Source organism: Rattus rattus, chromosome 1 (assembly GCF_011064425.1).
Source record: "Rattus rattus isolate New Zealand chromosome 1, Rrattus_CSIRO_v1, whole genome shotgun sequence".
Taxonomy (NCBI): Eukaryota; Metazoa; Chordata; class Mammalia; order Rodentia; family Muridae; genus Rattus; species Rattus rattus.
In genome coordinates, this window is record NC_046154.1 from 117,025,956 (window position 1) to 117,041,505 (window position 15,550).

The 15,550-nt window shown below is 45.3% G+C and overlaps 1 protein-coding gene across 1 annotated transcript in view; it reads right to left on the bottom strand.

Annotated features, from left to right (window-relative positions):
• Positions 1–12,994, bottom strand: part of Ube2r2 (ubiquitin conjugating enzyme E2 R2) — a 14,396-nt gene extending 1,402 nt beyond the window's left edge. The window contains exon 1 of the mRNA XM_032905025.1: positions 12,268–12,994. Within this exon, the coding sequence (XP_032760916.1) occupies positions 12,268–12,444 (177 nt within the window). The 5' untranslated portion in view covers positions 12,445–12,994. The remainder of the gene's footprint in view (positions 1–12,267) is intronic.
• Between the last annotated feature and the right edge of the window lie 2,556 nt (positions 12,995–15,550).

The following is a 15,550-nucleotide window of genomic DNA, read 5'->3' on the forward strand; positions in this document are numbered from 1 at the left end:
GAAAGATACTGGTCTTCAATCCTTCCAAATTTAGATACTAGCTATCACCTAAGAAAACATACAGAAAATCTAAATACCCTTCATGAACTTGCTACAATTTCATTTTGTGAAATCATTAAATTCACTACCTAAATCTCCAGATGTAAACATATTCACCTATAGAAATCTGCTTCTATTAATGCTAAAGCTGAAACCAAAGAGCACCTGTGATACTCGGGCCAAAGCCTGACAGTGGTCATAGGGCGCTCGTTACACTCATCTCTTCATTTCCCTCTGAGACGGACTCTGTGTGTTGCCTACATTAACTTCAACTCCTATACTCATGGGTTCTATTTCCTCAATTCTCTCAGTATCTGGAATGGCTGTACCTCTGTACTGGGCTATATTTCTGAAATCTACAGTATTTCACTGCATAAAATATTCTCGGGATGTATGACATAAAATTCTTTGAAAAAATTTATATTAGGGTAAAAGCAAAAAAAAAAAAAAAAGTCCAACAATACACACACTACAAAATGACAGCACGTATACTAATTAGCAAGTTAAAAGCTGCAGCATAGGCCAAAAAATGGAGGCAATGTCTGTCATCTCAGCACTTAGGAAGGGAAGGGAGGAAGACCAAGAGTTCACAGTTATCCTAAGATGTTCCAAAATAGAAGGAAAAATAATGAACTGTAGGATAAAGATACAGGTCAGCAGCTAAGAACACGTGTTGCTCTTGCAGAGGACCTGGTTCAGTTCTCATGGCCCACATGGTAATGCTAGTTCCAGGGCCATCTGACACCTTCTGACCTCCAGGCGCACCAAGCAGACATATGATACACATACACATGTACAGAATACTCACACACAAGAATTAAGTCTAATGACGATGGTGAAGAAGAAAATTAAATAGAAAAGACATAAAAAGTGCGATAATAATAGAGGCCCGGGTTGGGGATTTAGCTCAGTGGTAGAGTGCTTGCCTAGGAAGCGTAAGGCCCTGGGTTCGGCCCCCAGCCCCGAAAAAAAAAAAAACCAAAAAAAAAAAAAAAAAAAGAGGCCCATGGCTGGCGAGACGGCTCAGTGGTTAAGAACACTGACTGCTCTTCCAGAGGTCCTGAGTTCAATTCCCAGCAACCACATGGTGGCTTCTGATGCCTTCTGGCATGAAGGCATACAAGCAGCTAGAGAACTCCTTTCCAATTTTTTTTCTAAAAAAAAAAAAAAAAAAAAAAAAAAAAAAAAAAGGCCCAGAGTGGTGTGGTATGTGTTACTTGTAGTCCTAGCATTCAGGAGACTAAGGAGTCTAAGTTTCTAGGCTGGGTTAAATCCTTCACAGTCAAAAAGGATACCATTCACATATAATGCAAGTAGTTCACACATATGACAATAGTGAGATCTCCAGGAAAAAAATTAAATTTAAAAGCAGTATCATCTGGTTAACATTTTAATCTCACCTTAGTCGGTAACTGTATTTAAGCCTGAAGGGCACAGGTGTGCCCACCACCCCAGGCTGCAGCCTCTAACTTTAGAGAATACAGATGTTTATGTACACTAGACTTCCTGGAGCATTGCATTTGAACAGCTTTCAGGGGCAAAAAAAGACATTCGTATTGCTTGTTCTCCTATAGCACTTTTTAAAAAATATTAAGTGTTAACAATCACTGATACAAAACTTGAATTTCTGTATAGTATCTACAGTGATAAAATTATATTCATTATATAAGTCCTATCTTGGACTTTTTTACCTTACCAAATGTACAAACCTAAATTTTTTAAAAAATATTTTTTAACTCACTAAGTTGTTCTTTCTAGTTTTAGTGTTACGAATCAAACCAAAGGCTTTGTGCATCCTAAGCAAGCACCCAACCATTGAGTTACACCTGAGAGCTCTATTCTGAAGCTCAGACAAACAGGGGTTAAAGGTTGAAATGGAGAAGGAAAAAGATGCAGGGAACTTAAAAAGGGTTAGGGCTCCAACTTTCCATGATCAACTTGTCACAAATGTGTGGTGACTGCCAACCTTAGGACAGCAGCCTCACAACGTATTAGTGCTACAACAATCTATGTATAACCAATCTGATAGTAAACTCCATGAAACGAAAGGTAGCATGGCTGCTGTTAAATAGACTCAACCGATACAAAGTAACTGCTTAGAACCCGAAAGCTAAGACGGCTGGGCGGGTGGGGATGGTTGTGTGCACTGTGTATTTATATGCTCATTTCTGTACCCAGGGATCTGGTTGCAATCCCACTATCATTATTATTGAAACAGCTGATATCTCAATATTGTATAAAAATTGTTCTCCATCACCTCTGATTGGTTAATAAAGATCTAGCAGGAGAGTTAAGATCCAACTACCAATCCCATGAGGGGGTCCTAGGTGTTTTGGAACCCAAGACACACAGATACACACATGCATACACGCACATTTCATGTACATGAAATGTTAAACCTAAGTTAGGTAACTGGGAAGATGAAAGCAGGAAGTCAAGATCAGCCTTGGCTACACAGGAGAATCCAAGGCCAGTTGGGCTACCATGTCTCAAAAGATGAATAGGGCCCAGTGGTACTGGCACAGCCTATAATCCCAGTACTTCAGGGTAGGGGGTACAGGTTGTGAGTTCGAGGCTAGCCAGGAATCTCCCAAAACAAAACAAAACAAAAAAAAAATCAAGAACAAAACAAGACAAAAAAACAAAGAAAGCAGACAAAAGGTACAAGAAAAAACTAATTAGAAGTATATTGTAGTCAGGCCTGTGGTGGTGCGTGGCTTTGTATCCTAGCACTGGGATGCAGAGGTAGGCAGATCTCTGAGTTCCAGGCCAGCCTGATTACAGAGTGAGTTCCAGGACAGCCAGGGCTGCATAGAATAAAACCCTGTCTCAGAAAACAAGGGGTTGGGGATTTAGCTCAGTGGTAGATGCACAAGGCCCTGGGTTGGGTCCCCAGCTCCGAAAAAAAAAAAAAAAGATAAAAAAAAAAAAAAAAAAAAAAAAAAAAAGGGAAGGGAAGGGAAGGGAAGGGAAGGGAAGGGAAGGGAAGGGAAGGGAGGAGATTCTTAAACTGGTATGGAGATACACACCTGTAATCCCAGCAGGCCAATTCCACAACAGCCTGATCTACATTGTATTCCAGGACAGCCAAGGCTACAGAGAAAGACCCAATCTCAAAATTCCACATCCCAACAAAGGTAAGAAAGAAATGCAGCCTCCAAATTGTTTAGGCTAGCCGGGTGGTGGTGGGTGGTGGGTGGTGGGTGGTGGGTGGTGGTGATCAGGAAACAGAAGCATTCTGTTCTCTTGAGTTCCAGGCCAACCTGATCTGCAAAGTAAGTTCAGGCTAGGGCCAGCAGGATGAGCCAGCAGGATGGCCCAGCAGGTAAAGGATTAACACAGAGGCTTGACAACCTGAGGTGGTTCCTATAGACCACCTGATGCTGAGAATCAACTTCCACAAGCTGCCCCTAACCTCTGTATGAAGGTTCTGGCACCCACACACATATACACAACTTGTGACATGCTCGCGCACACACACACAAATGAAACGTTAAAAAAAAAAAAAGCCTATTTGGTTAAATTGATATTATCAAGATTTTTTAACAAAATGTATGCATGTTGCATATTACAAAATCAAGTTCCACTATTAAAATAGTAGCCAGACATGGTGGAGAAAACCTTTAATCCCAGCATTACAGAAGCTGAGGCAGGAGAGATCGCTAAGAGGTTAAGAGCACTTGCTGCTCTTGCAGTAGACCCAGGTTCAACTCCAGGAACTGCATGGTAGTTCACTACTATCCGCAACTCCATCCGATGCCCCCTGATGATCTCTTTGGGCAACAGACACATATATGGTACATATGCACACACTCAGGCTCACAACTCACACACATTAAAAATATATTTAGCCAGGTGATGACACAGGGCTTCAATCCCAGCACTCTGGAGGCAGACGCAGATGGATCTCTGAGTTCAAGGCCAGTCTGGTCTACAAAGTTCCAGGGCAGCCAGGGTTACACAGCAAAACTGTCTCAAAAAAACTAAAAACTAAATAATCAATAAACAAATAATCCCAGTTCTTGGGAGGCAAAAGCCAGCTACATAGAAAAAAATCCTGTCTCAAAAAAAAAACAAAAAACTGGGTTGGGGATTTAGCTCAGTGGTAGAGTGCTTGCCTAGCAAGCACAAGGCCCTGGGTTCGGTCCCAAGCTCCAAAAAAAAAGAAAAGAAAAAAAAAAACAAAAAACTAAAATCTTTTTTTTTTAATTAAGGTTTGCTCCAATTTGTTCATTCTACGTATGTACCCTTGAGCAGTATTTCTTTTTTAGTGATGTCGGAGATTGAACCCAGAGCCTCAAACACACTTAAACACCCACTGTCACTGAGCTACACTTGCAGCACAGAATCAATTAGGGATGCTTCCGGTTAGAGACGTCTTTTTCTTTCTTGTCTTTCTTTAACTGTATTTTGATTGTACACTCTTAAAATTAACATTTATTCGTTTGCTTTTTGTATGTATGCTCACCACACACCCACTTGGTGCCTGCCAGAGTCAGAAGTGGACACCCGAGCACCATGTGGGTGCTGGGAACGGAACCCAGGCCTTCAATCCCCCAGCACACTGCTGCTCTGGGTTTGGGGGTTTGTTGGCTTGCTTGCTTTGAGACAGGGGTCTGAATTCAGGCCGGCTTCAATTCCTTTTGTAGTTGAAGAGGATTCTGAACTCCTGGTCTTTTTGTTTATACCACCCAAGTGCTGGAATTACAGGCAGGCAACATTCTGTCTTGGGAACTTTTTTCTTAATTGATTCTATGAGCGTTAACTACATAGTAAAACTTTGCCTCAAAAAAACAAAAAGCAAAATCTGCTTTTCTACTAGGTCTTAACTTCTAATGTTGTAAAAGTTAAGGCAAATACCAGAATTAGGTTTTTGTTATTCCCTAAGTTCTCCAAATGAGGTTAAACAATCTTTATTTTCATGGGACCATAGTAGTTTTGGCTGTTACTGCTAGCAAGTTTTGCTGATGTCCCTCATCATCACTGTTGGGGAACTCTTAGCCTTCCCCCTATGTACATTTAGTTAGAGGCCTTTACAAGGACGCTAATTTGCTACATTAATATATTACCAAGATAACCATCATCATTTTTGTTGTTGTATTTGCTATTTAGCCAAACCTTCAGTCATTAAGAGCCTAAGTTCTCTAAGAGGCAAAAGATAGCAAACTCCAAAATAAAATCCAATTTATTCCCAGAGGATCTTCACAGACCAAATAAACTCAAACCTTAAACCAACCACCTGAGTGCATTTCATTAAGAAACTTTGATCAGTGACTCCTTACTGTCAGAATCAGGAAGGAGGCAAGCTGCTTTTTCAGAAGACTGGACTCAGGCTGGGGATTGGCACACGCCTTTGATCTCAGCACTGGGGGAGCAGAGGCAGGAAGACCTCTGAGTTTAAGGCCAGCATGGTGTACAGAGGTGAATTCCAAGACAGTTAGGAAGGACTATATAAAAACCCTGGGGAAGGAGAGAGGAGAGAGAGAACACGCAAGCAAGACAGCACTCAAAAATATAGTGCTTAAGTGGTATCAAACAAAGCTGGGCTCAGCCAGAACAGGAGGGAGCATTAAACCCAGAAGCTTGAGGCCAGCCTGGACCACATAGTAAGACCCCTCTCAAAAACAAAAAAAACACACACACAGAAAAATTTCAGGTGTGGTGACATGCCTTTAATTGCAGAGTTCCAGGACAGCCTTTTCTACAGAGTGAGTTCCAGAACAGCCAGGGCTACACAGAGAAACCCTGTCTCAAACAACAATAAACAAAGCTTTACTGAGGTAGGAGATCCCTGCAATAGCAGGGGAGGAGACTCAAAGATGGGGTTGCCCTAGAATGCATTTTTCAAAGCTAGAAATAACAGATTTTCTTAGAGTTTTGTAGTCTTTACCTAACTTCCTTTACAGTTTACCAAGTACTATTTTTTTTTCAGTAACTTCTTTAACTTATGCCACAGTTTACCAAGAATAACTTCAGTTGGAGTTGTAATTTAGTGGCAGAGTACTTTGGGTGGCATACACAGGTCATCAGCCTTGGCAGCAAGCACCCTTACCCAGCTGAGCCATCTTGTCAGCCCCTGTGCCAACTTTTAAATGCAGCTGTAAAGAAACACACTAAAAGCCTTGTTTTAAGACAAAAGTACGGGGGAGGGGGGACACGCAACAACAACAATCATAAATTGGCCTTTTTCCAAGGAAGAACTAATCAGATAACGAGGGGGAAAAAACAGCAGAAAAATGCCACTCAACAATTTTCTCACCAAGACTGAAACAACCTGTTAAGTTTTCGTGCTTGGCCAAAGAGCTAGCTCAACAGGTAAAGAAAAGCGCTCGCTGCCAAACCCAATGACCCGAGTTCAAGCTCTGGTACCCACCCTGCAAAAGCAGACCACGCCCACAATCTGTCCTCTGACCTCCACATGTGCCCCACGGACCATACACATGCACTTGAATAAGGCCCAGGGCTAGAGATGGCTCGGCAGTCAAGAGGACTTGTTCTTGCAGAAGACCCAGGTTTGAGTCCAAGCATCCACGTGGCTGCTCACGGGTACGCATGGTGTACAGACTTACAAGCAAGCCAAGCACCTACAGTTCTTTACAAGAGGTGCAGGTGAGACAGCTCAGCTGTAAAAGCACTTGATTCTCTTGAAGAGGAACCAGATTCAGTTCCTAGTACTCATTCAGGGGCTCAAAACCACCTGTAACTCTAGCTCCAGGAGATCCATGCCCTCTTCTGGGCTCCTCAGAAAGCAGACAGACATGTTACACACACATATATGCAAGCACTCACACATACACATAACATTTTTTGTTGTTTTTTTTTTGAGACAGGGTTTCTCTACATAGCTCTAGTTTACCTAGAACTATGTAAACGCAGCTGGTCTCTGCCTGCAGAGTGCTGGGGTTAATAAATATGTGTCTTCAACACAAGCAGAAGCAGAAGCAGGTAGAGAGCTCTGAGATCCAGGACAGCCAAAGCTACACAGAGAAAGTGTGATTCAGAAAAACGTGTGTGTGTGTGTGTGTGTGTGTGTGTGTGTGTGTGTGTGTGTGTGTGTAAAATACAACAAAAACTTTATTAAAGAATTTCTGAGTGCCAGACGTGGAGGTGCACACTTTAACCTCACCGTTCTGCAGGGGGATCTCTGTGAGTTCCAGGACAGAGCTGGGACTTTAGAGACCCTATTTTTTTTTTGTTTTTGTTTTTTGTTTTTTTTGGTTCTTTTTTTTCGGAGCTGGGGACCGAACCCAGGGCCTTGCGCTTCCTAGGCAAGCGCTCTACCACTGAGCTAAATCCCCAACCCCTAGAGACCCTGTTTTAATGTTCTCAGTTTAAACAAACAAAAAAAAATCTAGAGTGATAGATCAATGGTTATAAACACTTGCTCTTCAGGAGAGGACCTAAGATCAGTTTCCAACAACCACATTAGAGGGCTCATAACCCTCTGCAACTCCAGTTCCGATGTCCTCTTCAGGCTTCCGAACGCACCGCGCCCCGATGGCAAACACTCACCACATAAACACACACACAACGTAGTTTTTAAGGTTTTTTCATTTTGAGGTTGAGGCTATAACTCAATTGGCAGAGTACTTGTCTGGCACACCCTGCCTTGGGTTCAGTCTCCCCCATGGCATGAATCTGGCATGATGACCAAAGATTGTAATGCCAGCACTTGGAAGGCAGGAGGCTGGAAGACCAGGAGTTTAAGGTCATCCCTGGCTATCCAGTTCAAGGCTGGCCAGGGGTGGTCCATACCTTTAACCCCAGCACTCAGGAGACAGAGGCAAGCAGATCACTGTGAGTTCGAGGCCAGTCTGGTCTACAGAGTGAGTTCCAGGACAGCCAGGGCTACAGAGAGAAACCCTGTCTCAAAAAAAAAAAAAAAAAAAAAAAAAAAAAAAAAGGAGAAAGAAAGTTCGTGGCCAACCTAGGTTATATGAAGCCGGTCTTTAAAAGGGAGAAAAAGTGTTTTCATACTTTACCAGAACAGGGTGACACAGACCTATCATCCTGACACAGGGTTGGTGAGCACAAGTTCCACAGAGAGTTTCAGATCATAATGAGCTACATAACCAGATCCTCTCCAAAAATAATCTTTTGAGACTGGATCTCACCCTGTGGCACTGAGACTACAAATACGGGCCACGGAAGTCAGGGGTTTAGTTGGTGGCGGGGAATGGATGCCATTGTTCCTAAACAGAAATCTGAGGGCATAGCTTCAAATGACTGACTTGGGGAAGCCGTGAGTTTAATACCCTGCATAAAAATCAGTACAGGGGCAGAAAAGACGCATCAGCAGGTGAAGCTCTTATCATACAAGTCTGTAAATCTGGGTTTAACCCCTAGAACCCACACAAAAATGGAAGGAAAAAAACTACACCCAAAAGCTGTCCTCGGACCTCCACAAACAAGCCTTGGCTCTGTTGCTCACATAAACATCTTCAATGCACACTTTTTTTTTTCAAATTAGGATGGGGAAAAAAATAGGACAAACATATCCTAATATTAAAAAATGTAAGCCAAGCAAGGTGGTGTACTCCTTTAATCCAAGCAACTCAGGAAGCAGAGGCAGATGGATCTCTGAACTCAAGGCCAGCCTGGTCTACAGAGGTCCAGGGCAGCCAAGGCTACAGAGAAACTCTGTCTCAAAACAACAACAACCAAAATAATAATAATAATAATAATAATAATAATAATAATAATAATAATAAACAAAACCCCCACAAAGAAAGACAGACTGATTGATTGATTTAAATGGGGACTGAAGAGTTAGCTCAGTGGCTAAGAGCACTGGCTACTCTTGCAGAGGACCCAGGTTCAATTCCCAGCACCGCACGGTGGATAACAACCATCTGCACCTCTAGTTTCAGAGGATCCAATGCCTTTTTCTGAACTCCAAAGGCACCAAGCAAGCACAGAAGTGGTATACATACATGAAAGCAAAACATTAATACACATAAAACAATCTTCAAAAGAGGAACATGAATTTGAATGAGAGGATTAAAGAAAAAGGCGGTGTAAAATTAGTCTCAAAAAATAAGGGTTGGAGAGATGGCTCAGCGGTTAAGAGCACCCGATTGCGGGGGTTGGGGATTTAGCTCAGCGGTAGAGTGCTTGCCTAGCAAGCACAAAGCCCTGGGTTCGGTCCCCAGCTCCGAAAAAAAAAAAAAAAGAAAAAAAAAAAAAAGAGCACCCGATTGCTCTTCCAGAGGTCATGAGTTCAATTCCCAGCAACCACATGGTGGCTCACAACCATCTGTAAAAGAGATCCGATGCCCTCTTCTGGTGTGCATGAAGACAGCTACAGTGTACTTATATATAATAAATGAATAAATCTTTAAAAAAATAAAAAAAAATAAAAAATAAAAAAATTTTTTTGAAAAGGAATTTAAAGTGGGTAGAGCCGGGTGTGAGGGTACACCTGTGCCTCTGGTCTTAGCACCTGGAAGCTTCTCTCTGTGAGTTCCAGACCAGCTACACAGGGATAAACAGTAAGGCTCTGACTACCTCGGGAAAAAAACAAAACAAAACAAACCCTACTAAATAGGAAATAAAGCCCTCTTTCTTTTCCCTCCTCTGGTTACACAGCCCTGGTTGGTCTAGAACTTACTGTGTAGAATAGGCTGTCCTCAGATTGCTTGCATAACCTCTCCTGCCTTTGCTTCCTGACTGCTCAGATTTCAGGGATACCTCTGGGTCTGGGCACTACTGCAGATGGAAACCAAGGTTTTAACCATGCTAGACAAGCCCTGGACAACTGAGGTACACCCCTGCTCCCCAAAGTCAATCCTTTCAGAAGGACTAAAGTTATAATTTGTTTATTTTGTTGTATGTGTGTTGCTGGAGTTTAAAAAACAACAGAGCGGGGTTGGGGATTTAGCTCAGTGGTAGAGCACTTGCCTAGCAAGCGCAAGGCCCTGGGTTCAGTCCCCAGCTCAGGAAAAAAAAAAAAAACAGAGCATCATGCAAGCTAGGCAGATATTCTGCCTCTAACCTACAGTCCTAGCCCAAAGCCTTTATTGTTGTTGTTGTTGTTGCTGTTACTGCTGTTTGAAACAGGGTCTCTCTGTGTAGCCCTGGCTATTCTGGAACTGGCTCTGTAGACCAGGCTGGCCTCAAACTCAAAGATCCAATTGCTTTTGCCTCCAGAGTGCTGGGATTAGAGATGTGAGCCACCACTGCCTGGCTTTACCTTAAATTAGTATATGCTACAGGGAATATTCCCATTTTATCAATTCCAAATCATTAGCAAAGGGAAGTCTTACCTTCAAAGCTTTTTAAAAACAAATTCCAATAGGAGATTAACTACCATTTACTTAACTATCGATTGTTCCAGAAATAATACTTTTTGGAAATTAAACTGTATCCTTAAGCCCAGTGGCACTTTAATCCCAGAATTTGGAAGGCAGGGCAGGGTGATAAGGTGATCTGTGTGAGTTCAAGGCCAGCCTGGTCTACAGAGCAAGGTCCAGGTCAGCCAGGTTACAAAGAGAAACCCTGTCGGGAAAAAAAAAAAAAAAAAAAAAAAAAAGCAAAAAACAAATAAATAAACAACTGTATTCTTTAAAATTAATCAGTAGTCTGCTTTGAAGATGTTTTCTAGGAAATGTCTCATGAACTCCACTTTGTGCAATATTCCCAATATCTACAAATTAAAACTTGTATCTGACAGTGCATATAACACACCTCAACATGGAACAATACCTTCCAATCTTTCACGAATAAACTTGAACCTTCACTTAGTCACTTTAAGCACCTGCATCTAAAAAGCATAGCTGCATGCTGACCACAAAAGATGAAGCAAACAGTTGGTAAGGATACCACACTCTTACATAACACTCTAAAAATGTCCTTTTACTAAGTATTCAGCAACTATCACATGCACGAATGTTAAGCATTCCCTATCAATCCTATTTTCAACAAAGTTGACCCAGTTTAAAGCCTGAAACTTGAGGCTTTTGAACGGTAGAAAATAAGAGTTAAGTAATTGGGTAGTCCTAAAAATACACATCACAACTACATGACTAAGATATTCGTTTAAAACTTGTGCCAAGATAACCCCTCCCTTCAAAACAAACTAAAATTGACTCATTGGCCTATTTTACCTAATTTTGGAAATAAAATAATAAATGGGTTCCTAAACACCCATTTCCTCTGTCTCTACCCCTACTCCATCTTCACTCAGGGATTCTACCCTCCCAAAAAAAAAAAAAGCTTCAGTCAACCAAGACAAAAAAAAAAAAAAAAAAACAACAACTCAGTATCTCCAAGTACTGAACTCAGGAATAATTCATGGAAAACAATAGAAACAATGTCTATATAGTGGCTGCCTAAGGAACCACTCCACCACGAGAAACCCTGTCACCTCGGATGCGGCTCATCTGTGGGACGACCCCATTTGCTGGAGCTAACAACCACCTAAGCAAAAGCTTTTAATCTTGTCTCCCTAAAGTGGGAAACTATCCATCTGCCTGACATGTTCCACCCTTTGTGGATGTTTGTACATGGGGGGCGGGGGGGTTGCTAGTAAACTCGGTAGGAAAGGACAAAGGGCATTTTGGCAACAGCAGAGACTGACTATAAAGTAAATGGGAAAACGAGGGCAAAAAAGAGGACTAAACTGAAGTCCCCTCAAGCGGATGAACAGAAAGACAACGCCAGCACACCACCCTCCCTTTTTTGGCCACCCCCAGGGTCCTCTTCCTTATTCCCACCTACAGTAAGCAAAAGTTGAACTACCACTACCCAAGACCAACAAATCCTCCAAATGTCAGGGCACTAGCCACATAGGAAATGACAGGCTAATATTCCTCCCCCACACCACCCCCCCAAAAAAAGAGAAAAGTCCAATCCAATAAGTGCAGGTCACCCTGCCCTCTGGGGCAGTTCCAGCCTGCGCAGAGAAGGCTCGGATGGATCGAGAAAGAGAAGATAGACCATCTCTATTTCCACACACCCCTCAGCTGGAGAAACAAAACAAAGGCAACCCTCCTTCCCGGTAGCCACTACCCCAGCCACAGAGGCTTTCCTATTTCCCGGTGCAGTCTGGCCTCCCGCCCCCGCCCCATGACAAAGAAAAGGCACTTGGTGAGCAAGGCCTTCCTGCCTCTACGGATGGGGGAGGGGGCTGCGAGGTGAGGAGCCCCCTCGGCTCCCCAGAGCTCACGCTCCGGGCCAGCGGCGGAAAGCAGAGACAGGGGAAGCTGGGCCGGGAAAGGGTGGCGGTACCTTGAAGTAGCCGCCTTCGTAGAGGGTGTTAGGGGGTCCGAAGATGGCCACCTCCCAGTTGTAGAGGTCGGACTCATCCACCAGGGTGATCCGGAAGCCCTCCACCGGTTCCTCCTGCAGGGATTTCAGCTCAAGCATCAGGGCTTTTTGCGAGCTGGTCATCTGCTGCTGGGCCATCGCGGCGGCGGCCGTGCGGGGCCGCGGCCCCAGTCCTCGCGCACCGGCCGGGCCGGACCAGGCCCCTCCCCTCCGCTCGCCCTCGGGCCGGGCCGGGCCCCTGTCCTCACACGCCTGGCGGGGCCGGACCAGGCCCCAGACGGCCCGCGGGCCCGCCCGGGGTCCTCCTCACTCACGACGCGGGCCGGCCCGGGCCCTCCCCACCCTCGGGCCGGGCGGGGGGGGGCCTAAGGGAGTTGGGGGAATCCGCTCCGGGCCCCGGGCCTCCCCCCCCCGGAGGGGGCCTCTACTTGTGGGGGGGGGAGTGGAGGTGGAAGCGAAGGAAGGCGGCGGAGGGCAGGCGATGGTGAAGACAGGGGGGCCGAGCCGGCCCGGGATCGCCGTGCTCGCTTGCCCTCTCGTTCTCCGCGGGGGCCGGAGGGGCGCACGAGGGAGGGCGCGCCGTGCGCTGGGGTCTCGGGACGGCGGCGGCGGCGGCGGCGGCTGCGCAGGGGGAGGGGCGGAGGAGGAGAGCGAGAGCGCCTCGCGCCGCGGGAGCGACAGAGCAGAGAAGGAGGGAGGGAAGGAGGGAGAGGAGGAGGAGGGGCGCGCGCCGGGAGGGGGGCGGCTCGCAGCGGCAGCGGCCCGGTGCGCGTGCGCGCGCCCCTCCCTCCCCCCCGCCCTCCTCGCTGTGCTCTGCTCTACTCTGCTCCTGCTCTTGCTCCCGCCTGCTCGCTTCTCCCCCGCCAGGCCCCACGGTGGCTGCGCTTCGTGACGCCTGCGCGTGTCCCCCACCCTCAAAGAGCCAAGCGGAGGTGGGGATCAAGGGCGGGTCGCAGAGGATCGCTTTGGGCCCTAAGTGACGGTTGTGCGGCTGGACGCCGCGGTTCCAGAGGCGTGTCCCGGAAGGAACCTCAGCTCCTTAGGCTCTCGGCGCTATCGCCCTGTGTGTCCCCTGGCCTCCGCAGCCTTCCTATGAGGAGCCCTGGTCCTCTGCGGGCTCCCCTCGGTGACACCCAGGCTGTGGTCCTTACATTTAGTAGTGCTTCATTAGGTTGCGTCTCCTGCAGATCGAGCCCCTAGACAAGTCTCCCACCTCAGGGAAGGCAGTCTCCCAAAGGAGGGCTGGAGAAAAGCAAGCTGGCTCCTGCTTCCTTTTACCGAGAATAGGTTGTGTAGAAAGCGTAGAATACTAATATTGAACCTGATTACGGGGTCTATATGAGATTTGGGGAAGAGTGCTGGCTACACCTCGGTTTACTTCTTTGCAAAATATTGATGTCGGCCTGGTGTGCGCTTGGAAAGGAACAAAAGCAAAATGATCAATATGAGGCCGACCTGGTCTACTTAAGTAGTTCCTTGCCAGTCAGTACTATGTTGTGAGACCCTGTCTCTAAAAACAGAAGGCTGCGGATCTACCTGGACGCATGGCTAGGAAGACATAATCTTCAGTTCCTGGGTTAGAGCATGCTAGGATTGTGTGCTTCGATGGTGGCAAATGCCTTTGATTCCAGCACTTGATTGGCAGAGACAGTCTGATTGTGAGTTCAAGGATAGCCTGGTCTACACAGCAAGTTCAAACAGCCAGGGCTACATAGAGAGACCTGTCTGAAAGGAAGAAAGAAAGAAAGAAAGAAAGAAAGAAAGAAAGAAAGAAAGAAAGAAAGAAAGAAAGAAAGAAAGAGAGAGAAAGAAAGAAAGAAAAGCAAGCAAGCAGAACACTGAGACAAGTTCCAAACAACCCAAGGTTCAGAAAGCTTCATTTTAACTCCTCACTTGATCAGATTCTGTAAAAGAAGATTAAATACACCTAACAAGGAATTGTAATGATTAAGTTAAATTTACAGCATATAAGACTATTTCTACAGAAGATTTACATACAGAGAAACAGTAAAGTTCCTGTGTACTTAGCACCCAGTTTCCCTATTACAACATCTTCCACAGGATAGAGCAATTACTGTGATTTATAAACCTACTGACAGCTCAGCATGATGCTACATGCTTTGTGATCCCAAGGTTCTGGAGGCTGAAGCAGAAAGAGCCTGATTTACAGAAGAACCTGTCTTAAAATACAAGTGGGCAGGGTGTGGTGGGGCACGTCTTTAATCCCGGCACTCTGGAAGCAGAGGCTGGTGGAACTCTGTGAGTTCGAGTCCAGCATGGTTTACAAATTGAGTCCAGGACAGCAGGGTTGTTAGATGGGGAAACCCTGTCTTCAAAAGCAAAACAAAACAACCCAGGTGGTGCTGCTGCCCACCTGCAGTCCCAGCACTCTGGGACTACAGACAAGAGGATCAGTTCTGAGACAGCCTGGGCTACACAGGACCCTGTCTCAAAAACAAGGATCCTGCGAGAAGCCTCAGCAGATAAAAGGAACCACTGCTAAGTCTGATAACAGAGAAGGAGTCCCAGGATCCACATGGTGGAAGTAAAAAACTAACTCCCACAAGTTGTCCTCTGACCTACACCCAGCACTTCCCATGACACACACTAAATAAATACATAATGTGATTTTAAATTGTTTAAATATTTTAGATGTATTTTATTTTGTATACACACACACACACACACACACACACACACACATGTGCATGTTTTTGTCTGCTGTATGTCTGTGTTACACATTCAAGCCTAGGGGCTGGAGAGCTAACTCAGTGGTTAAGAGCATGTACCTCTCTTCCAAAGGACCTGAGTTCAACTCCCAGCACCCACATCAGATCACAAGCACATACAACTCTAGCTCCAGGGAATCTGATGTTCCTGGCCTCTGAGGCACCCGCACTCACATGCACTTACCTACACAGAGATACACACTTACATGTATATGTTTTTAATATAAAAAAGGAGGGGGGACAGGGTTGGGGATTTAGCTCAGTGGTAGAGCACTTGCCTAGCAAGCGCAAGGCCCTGGGTTTGGTCCCCAGCTCTTAAAAAAAAGAGGGCACCAGAGAAATGGTTCTGTGTTTCTGTTCTTGCTAAGGACCTGGATTTAGTTCCCAGCACCCACATCTTGACTCGAAAGCACTTGTAACTCCACTTACAATGGGATCCAACACCCTTTTCTTACTTCTATGAGACCTGTATACACATGGCGCACAGATAGACAGGTAAAACACCCGAAACACCA